This window comes from Heptranchias perlo, chromosome 3 (genome assembly GCF_035084215.1).
Source record: "Heptranchias perlo isolate sHepPer1 chromosome 3, sHepPer1.hap1, whole genome shotgun sequence".
Taxonomy (NCBI): Eukaryota; Metazoa; Chordata; class Chondrichthyes; order Hexanchiformes; family Hexanchidae; genus Heptranchias; species Heptranchias perlo.
In genome coordinates, this window is record NC_090327.1 from 26,573,627 (window position 1) to 26,590,239 (window position 16,613).

Below are 16,613 nucleotides of genomic sequence, written 5' to 3' on the forward strand. Positions count from 1 at the left end.
ATTTAGCACCCAAAGAATCAGCAAAGGGATATAGACAGGTTAAGTGAGTGGGCAAGAAGGTGGCAGATGGAGTATAATGTGGGGAAAAGTGAGGTTATTCACTTTGGTAGGAAGAATAGAAAAATAGATTTTTTTTAAATGGTGAGAAACTATCAAATGTTGGTGATCAGAGAAACTTGGGTGTCCTCGTACAAGAAACACAAATAGTTAGTATGCAGGTACAGCAAGCAATTAGGAAAGCAAATGGCACGTTGGCCCTTATTGCAAGGGGATTGGAGCACAAAAGTAAGGAAGTCTTATTACAATTGTACAGGGCTTTGGTGAGACCTCACCTGGAGTACTGTGTATCCTTATCCAAGGAAGGATATACTTGCCTTGGAGGCGGTGCAACAAAGGTTCACTAGATTAATCCCTGGGATGAGAGGGTTGTCCTATGAGGAGAGATTGAGTAGAATGGAGTTTAGAAGCATGCAAGGTGATCTCATTGAAACATATAAGATTATGAGGGGGCTTGACAGAGTAGATGCTGAGAGGCTGTTTCCCATGGCTGGAGAGTCTAGAACTAAGGGGCATAGTCGCAGGATAAGGGGTCAGCAATTTAAGACTGAGATGAGGAGGAATTTCTTCACTCAGATGATTGTGAATCTTTGGAATTCTCTATCCCAGAGGGCTGTGGATGCTGAGTCGTTGAGTATATTCAAGGCTGAGATAAATAGATTTCTGGACTCTAGGGGAATCAAGGGATATGGGGATCGAGCAGGAAAGTGAAGTTGCGGTCAAAGATCAGCCATGATCTGATTGAATGGCGGAGCATGCTCGAGGGGCCATGTGGCCTGCTCCTGCTCCTATTTCTATGTTCCCATGTTCTTATGTTCTTTTGTTCTTTAAGAATGTGCAACTGTTTAGAATGGTGCATCAGTCCTCTAAATTATGTGACTCCTCTCCTTGAATCCTTGCAGCAAGGCTTGCACCTCCTAGTCTGTAAAAGTAACTTTTCTCACTCTGTAACACTCTACTGTAATTTGTACTTTGTAATTGCATTTCCAACAGTTTAAGAGAATTCATGCTCCTTCCATTTCACTGGCTGGCATGTTATACAGCTCACATTTTAGCCTAGCAGACTGAAACCATTAATATTTTGAGTAAACCAGCAAATATAAATTCTCCCAAAAGCTTTTGGTAACCCACAATTATTCTCAACAATTTCTGGGTTCGCATCAGAGAAACAGAAACTCTGTATATGTGATTTTATCAGACACTGGGGCTAATTTTTCTCTGGCGTTATCCTGGCTCCACGGCATAACTCATTGAAGTCAACGGAAATAAAAATCGGGAGAGATGTAAAACAGGCTGCCGATTCACTCTCTCCCATTCTGCACTATCGCACAAAGTCAAAATCTGTCCAATTTTTTCTAATTATTGGTGAATCAATAACAAGGAGGTAAGGATTTGGGATTATTCCAGAACAACAAAGGAGAAATTAGAATAAATGTTTTCACAAATTGGGTTCTAAGAACATGGAATGCTTTTCCATGAGTGGCTATTGAGACCGACTATAGCATCATTTAAAAGGGAATTGGATAAGTATTTGAAAAGGAAAAATATAAAGAGATACGCAAAAGAGCAAGGAAATTGGATTGGCGTACAGAGCTCTCACCGCACAGGCATCTTGGGATGAATGGCTTCCTCCAGTGCTGTGCATTCTATAATACTGTGGTGACCGGGTTTCCACGTGTGTCAGACACCCGGCTGACCAAAACAAAATGCTACATATAGATTAATACTCTGAGTGAACACTGACCTGATAGAGGTCTTCAAGATCATGAAGGTTTACAATTGAGTAGATAGATTGTTTCCACTAGCTGATGAGATGACAAGAAGACACAGATTTAAGATAATGGCAGAAATGATCCATGGGGTGGTTAGAAAAGTTTTATTAATACCGAGGGTGGGTAGAATGTGGAATTCACTGCCAAAACTATTGTTGAAGCAGAGTCCATCAATTCTTTTAAAAGGGAGCTCGATTGTTGCTTGAAAATAAGGAATATTTCAGGGCATGGGGAGCGAGCAGAAGAGTAGGATGAGACTTGGTGGCTCATGTGGAGAAAAACATTGGCACAGACTGTCATTCTGTAATAAGACTCTGCCTTCATTAAGTATATTTTGCGTTTACAGGGTAAAAGTGGTCCTCCCGGCCCTGAAGGAAAGTCTGGTATTCCAGGTGCCCTGGTAAGTCCCAGAGTTCATTTTTAAGAAAAGAAGACTATGCAGGGGCGAACCTGGGGGAAATTTCCTGCTATATTGGTACACGATTTACCTAACAAAAGCTGATGATATATAGGAAAATTGGCCAGAAATGTAGCAATACACTGACTACATTATAGGCATGCTGAAGTTACATATTTTGGGGGGAAAAAATCATGGGGCCGATTTCCCTGACCTTTGCCCCAAATTACTAGGGCTCCCCCTTCCCCAGGAGTGGAGTGGGGCTTAGGTTGAGGCCAAACATACAGATTTAAATGAGGCAGAAGGGACTGTTCCCAGTCTCCTGTCTCTGTTTCCTGTTGCAGCATCTATGGGGGTGCCCATTTGCAAGGGCAGCCCAGGAAGCTGGTAGTGGCTTTGTAGATTGGAGGGCCCAAGAGGAGCCCAGCAGCAAGGTGAAGAGGTCTGAAAAAGTAAGTTGTACCTTTTCATTTGAGAGACTCATGGGTCTTTGGGCCCTAGGGCTCTTCAACATCAACCTGAAAGGCCCCAATGCCAGAGGCCAGGACTACAGATGTAGGGTTCTCTGGCCTGTAGCTGTGCTCCTCTTTTCTCCCCAATTTGCCAGGTAAAGGCCTGCTGCGCCAGTGTGGTAGTGCCAATGTGTTTATGATCTGGTTACCAAATTTGGGTGCTGCTCTGCCTGGACAGGCACCATGTTTGTCGGTTGTGGTGTGCTTGCCCAGTGCCGAGGCAGGAAGGGCAAAGAAACTAGGCCCCCATAACCTTTGATTAAACTGGAATGATTTATAAGCACATTAGTATGAAATCTCTTTGTCCACTATTTTAATCTGTTTAGTCCCTTAAAATGGGGAACAACCAATTTCAAGCGAATGCACCAATATAACACAGCCCATTCCAATCCATTTATTATTTCCGCCTTTTGGATGACACACTAAACTGAAGCCCCATCTGCCTGTTCAGGTGGATGTGAAAGATCGCATAGCACTACTTGAAGAGCAGGTGAGTGCTCCTAGTGTCCTGGCCAACATTTGTCTCTCGACTAACACCATCATAACAGATTGGCTGCCCATTTATCTCATTTGCAGTTTGTGGGAACTTTCTGTGTGCAAATTGGTTGCCATGTTACCCCAAAACGTACAGTGATTACAGTTCAAGAGTAATTGGGTAATGGTCGACTGGCAGTTACAGATCGGCCACCCGCTATACACCCCTATAAACCCTTGTTTTCCATGGAAGTCAACGGAAAGGAAAATCGAGCAGCAGTTTTTCCGCCCGTGTCCAAAGTAAAAATTACCCCTTCTCTTCAATCTACACTTCCATTGAGCGAGACTTCCCAATGGGGTGCACAGAATCACTGAATTTAAGATTCTGACACAAGCACCATTTGGTTTGGAGGATTAGAAATTTCTTGCACCATTCTAGCGCCGGCCATTTTGGAGAGTTGAGTAAATAGTGAGTGAATCTAATCACAATGATATTATAAATAATGTCTTCTTGTTTGAAACATATAACCTGACTTCTCGGCCTCAATGATACAAAGATGAAGAGAGATAAAATACTAGATAGCTAGTGGTTGAGTATTTAAGAATGAGCACTATATACATATTCTATGCCATGTCACACATTCAGAGTCTCTGCTTGTGGCGTATCACACGATCAGGGGGCTCGATTTTCGCGTCGGGTTTCCTGCGGGTTTCCAGCGGGGGGGCCCCGAAAATCCCGATATCCGGTCACGTGACCGGATCGCGCCGAAATCCCGGCCACTTCCGGGTACCGCGCTGACGTGCAGGGCTACGCGCGCAAGCCCCGCTGGTGGGAATCCCGCAGGCAATTAAAGCCAGCGGGGTTCCACTTGAGTGTACTTACCTTGCTTGTTGAGGTCATTTAATGAGCTGAAGCAGCTGTCAAAAGAGGAAGTGTGGGATTTTAGGTTCAAGGCAGTGAGCTTCACACACTGGGGGAAACAGTCTCTCTCCAACCAGGCGTGTTGCAGCCAGCAGCCTGTGGCAGGTGCCAAGGTGCACTCCACGGGGGAGAGCCCTCACCCACGCAGGAGGCCACCGCGTCACATGGGGCAACCCCTGCCCTCCACCACCCCCCGCCAAGCCAGAGGACAGACCGACACGAAACCGCAGCCCCAGTCCGAGGAACCACCCACCTACCCTGCACAACCCCTCAGACCAACACCTGCCAGATGGGTGGTGCGTGGACACCCTCGGAGGACGAACAGCATGACCAGCCCCAGCAGCCTCGCAGTCCACGCCGTCCGCCGCAGAGACGTGGAGCCCCCCAACACGGTGTTGTTGCACGCCCACCTGCACAGCAGGAGGGAGGGCTACCGCAGGGAGAGACGCATCGCAGAGGGCACTACCCTCGCCACATGGTCCACAGACCGAGGCGCAGCTCCCCGGACCTCTCCGAGCAGCAGTGCACAGGGAGGCGCAGATTCGCTCGACATGTAGTCGTGGAGATCTGCAGGCTCTTTCATGCCGAGCTGCTCCTGGCTGGCCCCAGCACCAACTGCTTACCTGTCGCTGTCAAAGTCACCACTGCCCTCCACAACTTCTCCTCCGCATCCTTCCAGGGTGCAGCCGGCTACACCGCCGATGTCTCTCAGTCGTCTGAGCGGAAGAGCCCTGCAAATACACCTGCACCTACTCTGCAGTAACACGATGGGTGGCATCAGTGGTGGGTCCTCATAGTGATACCCAGGAGCGGGCATTATTGGACACAACGGACAGGATTCGCGGAGACATGGCAGTGGTGGTGTCAATATAATGTGTGCTGTTTGTTGCTCTGAAATTCAATATAGGTAACACCCAGGACAAACCCTCAGACACCCTTGTGCACCCCCTTCATGCTCACGACACGTTTGCCTTACGCTGCCTACTGCACATATGTGATGCATGCCCTGTGGCTGCAGCACAGGTGGTGGCAGGTTGAGTGAGGCTGGCCGTGAGGGAGATGCACGAGAGGGTGAGTATGGGATGGAGCAATGAGATTGTATGAGGATTGGGTTGCGTGTTAGTGGCAGGATGAGTACTGGCGAGGTGAGTAGGTGGAGGTAAGATGAGGATGGGGTTTGAGTGGGTATGAAGGGTGATGTGACAGAGTAGTGTTGGCGGTGCCAAAGGAGATGTGGGGTGGGGGCAGTGTTGTGGCAGACGGAGTGCAGGGGAAAGACTTTGTGTTCTCACTGTGGCTGACCTACTGCGGTCATTGCAGCGCCTCCTGCACTGTATGCAGGTGGGCAATATGTTGGTGGCGCAGGTGACCCCCTCTGCCACCTCGAGCCAGGCCTTCTTGGTGACAGAGGCAGGCCGCTTCCTCCCGCCCGCCGGGGGGAAGATCTGTGTCCTCCCCCTCCTCCTCACCCCATCTGATGATACCTGGGGTGAGGCATCATTAAACTGGGAGCAGCCTTCCCCCTGGGCTGCTCCATGCTGCAATTTGTTCCATTGGTTGCAGCATCTGTCAGTGGAGGACTGCCCCTTTAACTAGAGAGCCTCCAGCTGACAGATCGTACTGCGCATGCGCAGCCCGCCCGACGCGCAGGTCAGCGCCGCGGACCCCGGAGGAGCAGGTAATTGATTCCTATTAGTGTTTTGCCTGCTACGATCGCGCGGGCAACCCACTAATTTCGCTGAGCGTGTTGACCACGCTCCCGAAACCCAACCCGCCGGAAACCCGCAGGCCTGGCAAATTCGAGCCCAGGGTCTCTATCTCTGAACTGTCTTGCAATTTGTGGGATATCACTTATCCAGGTTCAACTTCTCTCTCTCAGCTATTTCACTACCTTAGTCTCTATCTTTCTCAGCTATCACACAGTCTCTGGGGGATCACACATTCTTTGCTGTTTCTCTCAACTGTCTCACTTTCTTTGGTGCATCATATCACATTTTATGGGATATCATATATTCAGAGTGTTTCCCTCACAGTTAAGAATTCCTCTCACACAACTATTACATTCTTCAGGTGTCCCACATTCAGGGTCACTGTTCATAGTTGCCAGTTCAGTTCCTGTTAAAAATTCTTCTCATTCAGAATTGTGCATGTTTGTTACATATGAAACTTGATTTACACTGTACTGCACAGATGGAGTACATGGTACAATAAAACTCAAGCCTCGTACCAGTTGCTCAAGACTCATTGACTGCTCATTAGAGTGTGGAGACTTGTAAAGTTTCTTTAAACAATTAGGTTCAAAAAGAGGCTTGTGATGCTGTACACTGTCAAAAACATGTGGGACACATTACTCAAAATAGTGGACCTGTTTTGTATTAGGAGGTTGAGCGTTATGCCAAGTACCCCTTATTTTTAAGGTTATGTTATTTTGAGCAGTGTTATTGTTAATCTACTGCAGGTTAAATTCTTGTGATTGTTCTCCTGATGACTTAGTGAGTACCCAGAGATGCAGACCAGGATAGCAGCAGGTTTGATCTCTAGTCTATGTCAGGTTCGCCAATCTCAACCAGGATGGCAGTAGGGCTGTTACAATTGGGCAAGGGAGAGGAAAAATTCAATTTGGGTTCCTACATCTTCTGGAAAGTGTGCATGTGGATGCACACGTCTGTGTGAATATTAGTTGAGGACAGGATCAAGTTCAACTGTGATGCCTTTCATAATAGAATAACCTGCCAACACTTGTTGTCTAGACTCACAGACACTTGGTAAGATAAGAAGAAGGCTTCCCTTTCAGGAGATAAGAGGAGAAAAATGGGGGGAAAAACCAAAAGGAAACCCTTCCGTAACCTTGTAGTGATGAGGCCAAGATTTTTCAGTATTAGTGTCCTGTCGTCATTCATGCTGTAAAACATAGGCTAATATTTGTTCAGGAAAATTTCCACACAAAGACTTATGTTCTACTAAAAATGCCAACTACCCTCAATCTTGGACAGACCGTTAGTTGAATTGATGTATTTGTTTTTTCTGATTTTAGAGAATAAGCTATTTATGTTCCACCTGAAATTATTTTGAATTTTAGGGACCAAAGGGTTCCAAAGGAACAAATGGAGACCCAGGCTTTCCAGGAGTCCAGGGACCCCCAGGATCACGGGTAAGTACAGTCTGTCTTATTCCTTTTCTCACAACCGACATGGAATTGTTTTCTAAAATTTGTTTGGTAAACACTTGATGAGGACAAAGTTCACTCTATGAAACAACAAAGATGAGAATCTCGCATTGTATAAAGCAGACATCTTGAAGGGGATCCTCAACCTGCATCAGGCCAGTGTGTCTGTTTCATTCTGGCTTCTTAAAATGGCTGTTTACGAAGCTCCAAAATAAAGATAAATACAAAACAAAAACAAGTAATAATTATCAAGAAAAAAACTATGGTTTGGAACTCTACTATTGATGGAGCAGGGAGGAACTCTGTGAGTTAGTATCATAATTATGATGGTATAAGGAAGAACTTTGTGAGTGATACGATATTGCTGATGGTACAGAGATAAATTCTATTAGTTAGTACCCTATGGGTTAATACCCCATCGATGATGTTGCAGGGATGAACTCTATGGGTTAGTACTTTGTCGGTGATGGTGCAGGAAGGCACTTTACAGGTCTTTAGCTATCACTACTGGACACTACAGATAAAAACATCCCTTAAGGAAAAGGCTGGAGCACTAAAACACTTTGTCCCCTCCCAGCTTAATTTTATTACATATATAGTAACAATTTAAATTTATTGGTGGCATAATTTAGCTAGTTTAGTTTTGAATGGCCGATAATATAATCAGAAAGTTAACATGCTCCAAGTTATTGTATTCTCCAGCATGATACGTTTTGTCCACATCCAAGAATATTGGTTTCAAGATCTTGATCCTTGTCTATAAATCCTCCATGGACTTGCCCCATTTTACCTCTGCAACCTTTTCCAGCTCTATGCTACAGCTAGCACCCTCTTCTTCCAACTCTGGCCTTCTGTGTCTTCATTCTTCCCCCCTTCTCCCAACCACCATCAGTAGCAAAGCCTTCATCAGGATCTCCGGGTGTTAAATTGGTTAACCCCCGAATCAGGCGCGGACATCGCAGTGCGAGATTAACCCGCGCCCAGTGGTTCCGATGCAGACAGCATGTGAGATTCGGGCTGCCTGATCATTTACCTGATTGCAGCGCAGCAGCCAGGCCTGTCTGCGTTGTTCTCACTAGCTTCTCACTTCTCACTAGCAGGGAGGACCCAGATATCGCATGAGTTGCTCGCACCTCTTAAAGGTTGTCTGCACCTCTTAAAGGCTGCTTTCATCTCTTAAAGGCAGCCTACACCTCTTATGTGCAAAATATAAGATATGGGTCCACACGGAGTCTGAATGGAGATCAGACATCGCACACGTAAAGCACAGATGCAGATCCCGTCCCTATGTTTGCAAACTGATGAGTTATGTTAAAACATTGAATAAAGGTTGTGCACTACTAAATCCCACATCCTCCAATCTGCACGCCAGACCCCACCAATCTGCCGATCTGAGTTTGTACCAGGCCTGCAAGAGAGCGTGCACCAAGGTTCTCTGCTGATGCACTACAGGCCTTGGTGCAAGGGATGGACAGAAGGAGGGGCATGCTTTATCCACAGGGGGGCAAGAGGCCCTTCAGACATATGCTCAAGAGGCAATGGGAGACAGGAGGGGACGAGGTCAATGCCAGGCTCATAGCAACATGAACATGGATGGAGTGCAGAAAGAAGTTCAATGCTTTGACACAAGTGGTCAAGGTGAGTGAGGTCAACAGTCAAGTGGCACCTCCTACCAACTGCACCACTAGCCCCATCCACTGTTCCACACACTACACCCCCCCCCACCCCATCACCCACATACCAACAAACTCTTTCAATCAGTTCTCAACTTTTCCAATCAGATGCTTCCTCTCACCCTCACACATTACCACCGTTGCAAGCCGCGCACCCACAATTCACAGGTCACACACACTGGCAGGTATTCAACCATGACAGGCACATCACCCAAACGTCCTGCAAGACCCACACTGACCTACGTCCCGCTTTCTTGCAGGAGAAGGTGGCACATAACAGGAGGCAGCAAGTGGCAGTGGCATTTAGCCCCTCAAGCCTGTTCCATCATTCACTGAGATCATGGCTGATCTGTGACATAACTCCATATACCTGCCTCAGCTCCATATCCCTTAATATCCTTGGTTAACAAAAATCTATCAATCTCAGATTTAAAATTAACAATTGAGATAGCATCAACTGCCGTTTGCAGAAAAGCGTTCCAAACCTCTACCACCGTTTGTATGTAGAAGCGTTTCCTAACTTCACTCCTGCAAGTCCTGGCTCTAAATGTTCGGCTATGTCCCCTAGTCATAGTGTTCAAGTATAGGAGACCTCCAAAAACAGGTACAAATACATCAGCAGCCAGAAGCACTAATCCAGCAACTAATCTGTAAATCCTGCATGGTCCCTTTAAATAGCGCTAGTGGGAGGTCCTCCAAGCTGCCTACGACATGTTCAGCTGGTCGTGGTTAAGACAATGCGTTCGTTACCTGCGCCTGCGCGAACCCCTTTACCAAGATGGCATCCAGCGCACGTGTGCACGCATTCCGGATGCCATTTTGGGACCTCAGGAGGCCATGTAGCACCTAAAAAAATGGGTGCTACACGGCCGAATTTCTAGCCCTCCCTTTCTAAACCCTCTCTCCACCAACTGCCCCTCTCCCCCCAATTTCTCCTCTTGCATTTACCAATGTCTGATCCTGCCTTGTAAAGTGGCAGAGGACATTCTGCCATGTTAAAGGTAACAAATAAATGCAAGTTGCTGTTGTTTGTCATCTTCCTTTTCTTCATAAACAGGGACAGCCAGGAGAGACAGGAGCCCCAGGCAAAACGGTAAGTAAAGCACATTATGTTTATTTTCCCTTTCTTACTCTAATAGAATTAATTTGTTTATGGCAGTTATTTAACTTGCTTTGAACTGAGCCACAGACTACATCTCATCTTTATGTTGAAGATGCAATAGTTTCAGGACTGGTTTTGCTCTTTCGTGCAGGGATCTCCAGGCAAATCAGGCGATCGGGGGTCCAAAGGAGAAAGGGTAAGTGATGCAATGATGAAGACAAATAGAATATTAATAAGGCTTTCTAAACATTCAGTTATCCAAATAAGCTGATGATGCACATCAGGGATCTATCAGATGAGATACTGATCCAATGTAAAAAGGTCCAACTGAATATTCGATGTTGTTCATTTCATTGTAAAACCAAGGCCAGCGCTGCTGAGGGCAAATATCATGCCCCTGGTGAGGTTAGCTGAAATCATCACAGACCCAGGAATCAAACCAGGAACTTGTTTGGTCTGTGTGACTCAGTACTGCACTGGTTAGTGTATTTATTCACCGAGCCAGCAAGACAACATGCAATTCAGTTTTAAACGGAACGTAGGTATGCAACTTGTTGGTGTTGTGACATTGGGGTTGATTTTTGTCATTACCATCTAGGGATAAGCATTGTCTGGACAGAGTGTAGAAGGGAAAATCTGTCCAGAAGGATTGCACGCTACCAACAGAACCCACCAATTTTCCTTCCATTGAAATTAATAAAAGGAAAATCCAGCAGTTTCTCTAAGGGACATGCGTTCCTCCTCACCAGACTTTTCTGTGCTCCACCTAAGCAATGCTTAACACCCAGGCAGTAACAACGAAAATCTACCCCCGTGGAGTTCCTGGTTCCTGCCCAGGATTCCTCACATGGTTAACTTCTCATCCCAGTCAATATTCCTCCCTCAACCAACACCAGCAGAAACAGGTTAATTTGAAATAGCGATCAGAGGGAATCTTCCTACCATGTTTATATCACTAGCGACCAAACCGTTGTGCTATTTAATAATGATGGAATAGGGATATCTGGAGATAGACCCCAAGGGAAAAATGAGAAAAAGTACAAAAACAAATCTTTTTTTTAAATATTCTGCTTTTTTTTTCATTTATTTCCAAGTTTCATTTTGCTTTTCTTTCCTTTGGGCAGGGTGACCCAGGTATCAAAGGTGAAAAAGGAATCCCAGGAGACAAAGGACGATCTGGTGATCCAGGGCTTCCAGGTATAAAAGGACACACTGGGATAATGGGTCCAGTGGGGCCTCTAGGAGAAAGAGGCCCAGCTGGGACACCAGGCCAAGCAGGACCTCCTGGCATACCTGGAGAAAAAGTAAGTAACTGAATACTGATACCAACTCAGGTTACCAATGTTCAAAGTTATGAGTGTCAAGCAAGTTCATAGGGAAAATCATTCCTTCAGACTTGGTTTCAGAGGATGGAGCTTCAGAAAAAAATTTAAATCCAAACTCAAAGTTGGAATCAACCAACGCATTCATACTTGATTATTATTCCTTCTTATGTCCTATTTTAGACATGTTAATTTTTATAAAACCAGGAATAACTTTATGAAATCAGACTCCCAGCAGGGAGCCTCGCGCAACAAGAGCACAAAGCAGGATTTTGGATATGTACTTCCCATATACTTTCTTGTCCATTTAAATTGCTTCCCTAAGTTCCTGACATGTACTGTCAGGAGGCAAGGTTCTCCATCAGGGGTGCAGTTTTGTAAAATCACTCCTCATACAGATTAGCATCGACTCACACACATCTGGTGTTACTTTCCCCAGGGTGAGCCACCATCATTTGAGCAACTGAGAAGACTCATAAGGGAAGAGCTGTCGAAGCAGCTCGATGGTAGGTTGCCCTTCGAATTTCTATATTTGCTGTACTATGCTATGTAAGAACACAGTCCTGGGGCCAAAGTTTCAATCTAGCCTAGAGTAATGAGATGAAATTCTCTTTTCTCCGATTACTGTAAATGAAATGAGTTTGGACAGACTCAATCCAATTCCTAATAGGTAGAAAATGAGCCCATGAATCAACACAAATTGGTGATCTAATTTGGAGCACAAAGGTGGCTGCTGTAAGAAATTATTTTTAAAAAATTGTGCTTTCCTGAGGTTCAGATTTCAAACATATTATTGGCAGAGCAGAGGTAGCTTTACTCTGTGAAAAAAAAAATCACAAAGTACTGCAGAGTGCTGTAAATCTGAAACAAAATCAGATAATGTTGCAAACACTCAGCAGGTCAGAGAGCATCCGTGAAGAAAACAAATTTCTTAGGCTTGCACCATTCGTCAGAATGAACGGCACGAGCCTGATACACTAGCTTGTTTGTTTTCGCCACAGATATTGTCTAACCTGCTGAGTGTTTCCAGCATTTTCTAGCTTTACTCTTTATTGTGCCATGCCTGACCTGGAAGTGCTTGATGCGGCTAGTTGAATGGAAACGTTTGAGCAAAAAATTATTTTAAAAATTTAAATAAAAGAAAAAATAGGTGTTAAATTTTACGAAGTTATTAAGGCATGAAACACAAGAATCTGTATGAAGATTATTTGTATTCTGTTTTGAAGCCCACCTTTCCTCAATATTGCACATAGTTCAGAAAAGTAACTCATGTTAGTCCCATCAAGAAGAGAAGAGGGAGAGGGAAAATGATGGGAAATAAGTAAAAACAGATAGTGACACGGACAGGGGGTGATATAAAACCCTTGTTTTTCTATACTGCTGTAACATTGGTTCTTAGACATCACTAATAATATAAGATTTGTGAAGGAGCTGGTCTAGTCTGCAGTCATACCAAGAGCTTGGATGTGTCAATACAGCTCCTGCAGGCACTGATGAATCAAACTACACAAGCTTCATAAAATATATATGTGAATATAATTTTTTGGCAATTCAGTAAAATAAAAGCTTTGTTAAATTCACTTACAGCACGACTGGCCTATCACATGTCTCAATTTCAACCAACATCCATTAAGGCAGCACCTGGGAAGCCAGGGCCTCCTGGTCCACCAGGGAACGATGGCTTTCCTGGGAGGTCTGGTGTCCCAGGAGAACCTGGCCAGCCTGGACAACCTGGCTCTGAAGGACCCGGAGGACCAATGGGTCCAAAAGGTACGAATTTGTTTTTTGTTTTTTTAAAACTGTACTCTTAAATGTATTGATATAAAAATCAATCGGTGGTTCCAATTTTGAGGCAGAAGTTCCGATTTATTTATTGACTTTGTAAACTTTTAATGAACATTGAATCTGCCAGATAATAAGATCAATGACCCTTCAAATGGACAACGTACCAATCCTAACACATTAATAACACATATCTGATTACCACTCCTCATTGTCACTTTCTCTTCGGTCATTCGGAAGTATTAAGGGGATTAGCATCATTGAAAATAGATAAATCACCAGGCCCGGATGAAATGTATCCCAGGTTGTTAAAAGAAGCAAGGAAGGAAATAGCGGAGACTCTAATCATCGTTTTCCAATTCTCAGTGGCGTGGTGCCGGAGGATTGGAGGACCGCTAACGTTGTACCATTGTTTAAAAAGGGAGTGAGGGATAGACCGAGTAATTACGGGCCAGTCAGTCTAACCTCGGTGGTGGGCAAATTATTGGAATCAATTCTAAGGGACAGGATAAACCGTCACTTAGGAAGGCATGGACTAATCACGGACAGTCAGCACAGTTTCGATAAGGGAACGTCGTGTCTGACTAACTTGATTGAATTTTTTGAGCAAGTAACAAGGAGGGTCGATGAGGGTAGTGCATTTGATGTAGTCTACATGGATTTTCGCAAGGTTCTTTTGACAAGGTCCCACATGGCAGACTGGTCAAAAAAGTACAAGCCCGTGAGATCCAAGGGAGACTGGCAAGTTGGATCCAAAATTGGCTCAGTGGCAGGAAGCAAATGGTTATGGTCGACGGGTGTTTTTGTGACTGGAAGGTTGTTTCCAATGGGGTTCCGCAGGGTTCAGTACTAGGTTCCTTGCTTTTTTGATATATATTAATAATTTGGACTTAAATGTAGGGGGCACGATTAAGAAGTTTGCAGATGATACAAAAGTTGGCCATGTGGTTGTTAGTGAGGAGGAAAGCTGTAGACTGCAGGAACATATCAATGGACTGGTCAGGTGGGCAGAAAAGTGGCAAATTGAATTCAATCCAGAGAAGAGTGAGGTAATGCATTTTTGGAGGGCAAACAAGGCAAGGGAGTACACAATAAAGGGGTGGATACTGAAAGGTGTAGAGGAAGTGAGTGCATGTCCACAGATCCCTGAAAGTAGCAGGACAGGTAGATAAGCTGGTTAAGAAGGCATATGGAATACTTTCCTTATTAGCCGAGGCATAGAATATAAGAGTAGGGAGGTTATGCTGGAACTGTATCAAACACTAGCTAGGCCACAGCTTGAGTACTGTGTACAGTTCTGATCACCACATTACAGGAAAGATGTAATTGATCTAGAGAGGGTACAGAGGAGATTTACGAGGATGTTGCCAGGACTGGAGAATTTTAGCTATGAGGAAAGATTGGATAGATTGGGGTTGTTCTCTTTGGAACAGAGGAAGCTGAGGAGTTTAATTAAGGTGTACAAAATTATGAGGGGCCTAGATAGAGTGGATAGGAAGGACCTATTTCCCTTAGCAGAGAGGTCAATAACCAGGGGGCATAGATTTAAAGTGAGTGATAGAAGGATTAGAGGGGAGCTGAGGAAAATTTTTTTCACCCAGAGGGTGATAGGGATCTGGAGCTCACTGCCTGAAAGGGTGGCAGAGGCAGAATCCCTCAACTCATTTAAAAAGTACCTGGATATACACCTGAAGTGCCATGTCCTACAAGGCTGCTGGAAAGTGGGATCAGGCTGGGTGGCTCATTTTCGTCCTGCACGGACACGATGGGCCGAATGGCCTCCTGTGCCGTAAATTTTCTATTCTATTCTATTCTATCAGAGGGGAGATGAGGGGAATTTTTTTAACTCAGCATCTTGTTATGATCTGGAATGCACTGCCTGAAAGGATGGTAGAAACAGATTCAACTGTAACTTTCAAAAGGGAATCGGATATATACTTGAAATGGAAATATTTGCAGGGCCATAGCTCATTCCAGGAGCAGACAGAGACATAGGCATGATGGGCCGAATGGCCTCCTTCTGTGCTGTATGATTCTATGAACTTCAATTCTATAATTCCATCAATTACTAATGCTCTGCAACATAAATGAAAATCACTTATTGTAGCTTTATTTGGATTGCATACTGTGTAAGCTCAAATAGCAACTATTCTTAGCTATATACCCAAACCACCTAATAACATTTATCATCTACACAAAGGAACATGGGTAAGAACTACTGCCGTTTTGAATTTTGCTTCTGTGAAACAAGCCCACTAGCCCAATCCCTCCTTTACAAAGTACTTAAAAATTCATGCGACGTTTCTTTGAATTTTGTGCATAGATTAAATTTTTGAATTAACAAAATGGCACAGTGACAGCACCATAAAGTTGTGCCTTAGACTGCTAAGATGTAAGTTACCATCATCAATACCATCATTCAAATGACTCTGGCAGATTGATGTTGCTCCATTGATTTATCGGAACTGACAGTAAAACCGTAATGTGCGAGTAGTGATTACTAGTAATTTCCACATTTTTTATTGAAACATTATTCTTTTTTTCATTACTTAATATGTGGTAGATGAAAGATTGCAAAGTTATCAAATACAGCTATATTAGAAAGGCAAAAGCTAAAGCTTTATGTCAGGGTCACCACCTGTCCCTTACAGAGGGATCCAGTTTAAAATGTCAATTATGTCTCCTCAACATAGATAACATCATAAACAAATGGGTAAAAAGTTAACTTAACAGCATTGATGGTATCCTTTTAATTCCTAGGATCATCCTGATTGTACCAATAAGTACAGCTCTAGGCTGACCTCATGATATCCATCTTTCACCCTCCATAAACTTGAGCTCATCCAAAACTCTGTTGCCCGTTTCCTAACTCGTACCAAATCCAGTTCACCCATCACCCTTGTGCTTGCTGACCTACATTGGCTCCTGGTCCGGGAACGCCTCAATTTTAAAATTCTCATCCTTGTTTTCAAATCCCTCCATGGCCTCCCCCCTCCCTATCTCTGTAACCTCCTCCAGCCCTACAACCCTCCGAGATTTTTGCGCTCCTCCAATTCTTGTCTCTTGCGCATCCCCAATTTTAATTGCTATACCATTGGCGGCCATGCCTTCAGCTGCCAAAGATCTAAGCTCTGTAATTCCCTCCCTAAACCTCTCCGCCTCTCTACCTCTCTCTCCTCCTTTAAGACACTCCTTAAAACCTACTTCTTTGACCAAGCTTTTATCTCCTTATGTGGCTCAGAGTCAAATTTTGTTTGAAAATCGCTCCTGTGAAGCGCCTTGGGATGTTTTACTACATTAAAGGCACTATATAAATGCAAGTTGTTGTTGTTGTAGTGCTTTGCCTTTCTCGGCTTCAGGGCTGATGGTGAACTGAAGGAACTTCCAGGGACTGCTTGATTTCTGACAGCAGAAAATAATCTCTATTTCCCATC

At 44.5% G+C, this 16,613-nt stretch overlaps 1 protein-coding gene across 3 annotated transcripts in view; it reads left to right on the top strand.

The window, feature by feature from the left end:
* Window positions 1-16,613, top strand: part of col22a1 (collagen, type XXII, alpha 1) — a 344,398-nt gene that overhangs the window by 320,048 nt on the left and 7,737 nt on the right. For all 3 annotated transcript variants that reach the window (XR_010960277.1, XM_067978562.1, XM_067978572.1), the window contains 7 exons: window positions 2,176-2,229; window positions 7,214-7,285; window positions 10,031-10,066; window positions 10,227-10,271; window positions 11,200-11,379; window positions 11,837-11,903; window positions 12,985-13,167. Coding sequence is in view for 2 of the 3 variants with exons in the window: in XM_067978562.1 (XP_067834663.1) it covers window positions 2,176-2,229; window positions 7,214-7,285; window positions 10,031-10,066; window positions 10,227-10,271; window positions 11,200-11,379; window positions 11,837-11,903; window positions 12,985-13,167 (637 nt within the window). In the remaining variant the exon portion in view is untranslated. The remainder of the gene's footprint in view (window positions 1-2,175; window positions 2,230-7,213; window positions 7,286-10,030; window positions 10,067-10,226; window positions 10,272-11,199; window positions 11,380-11,836; window positions 11,904-12,984; window positions 13,168-16,613) is intronic.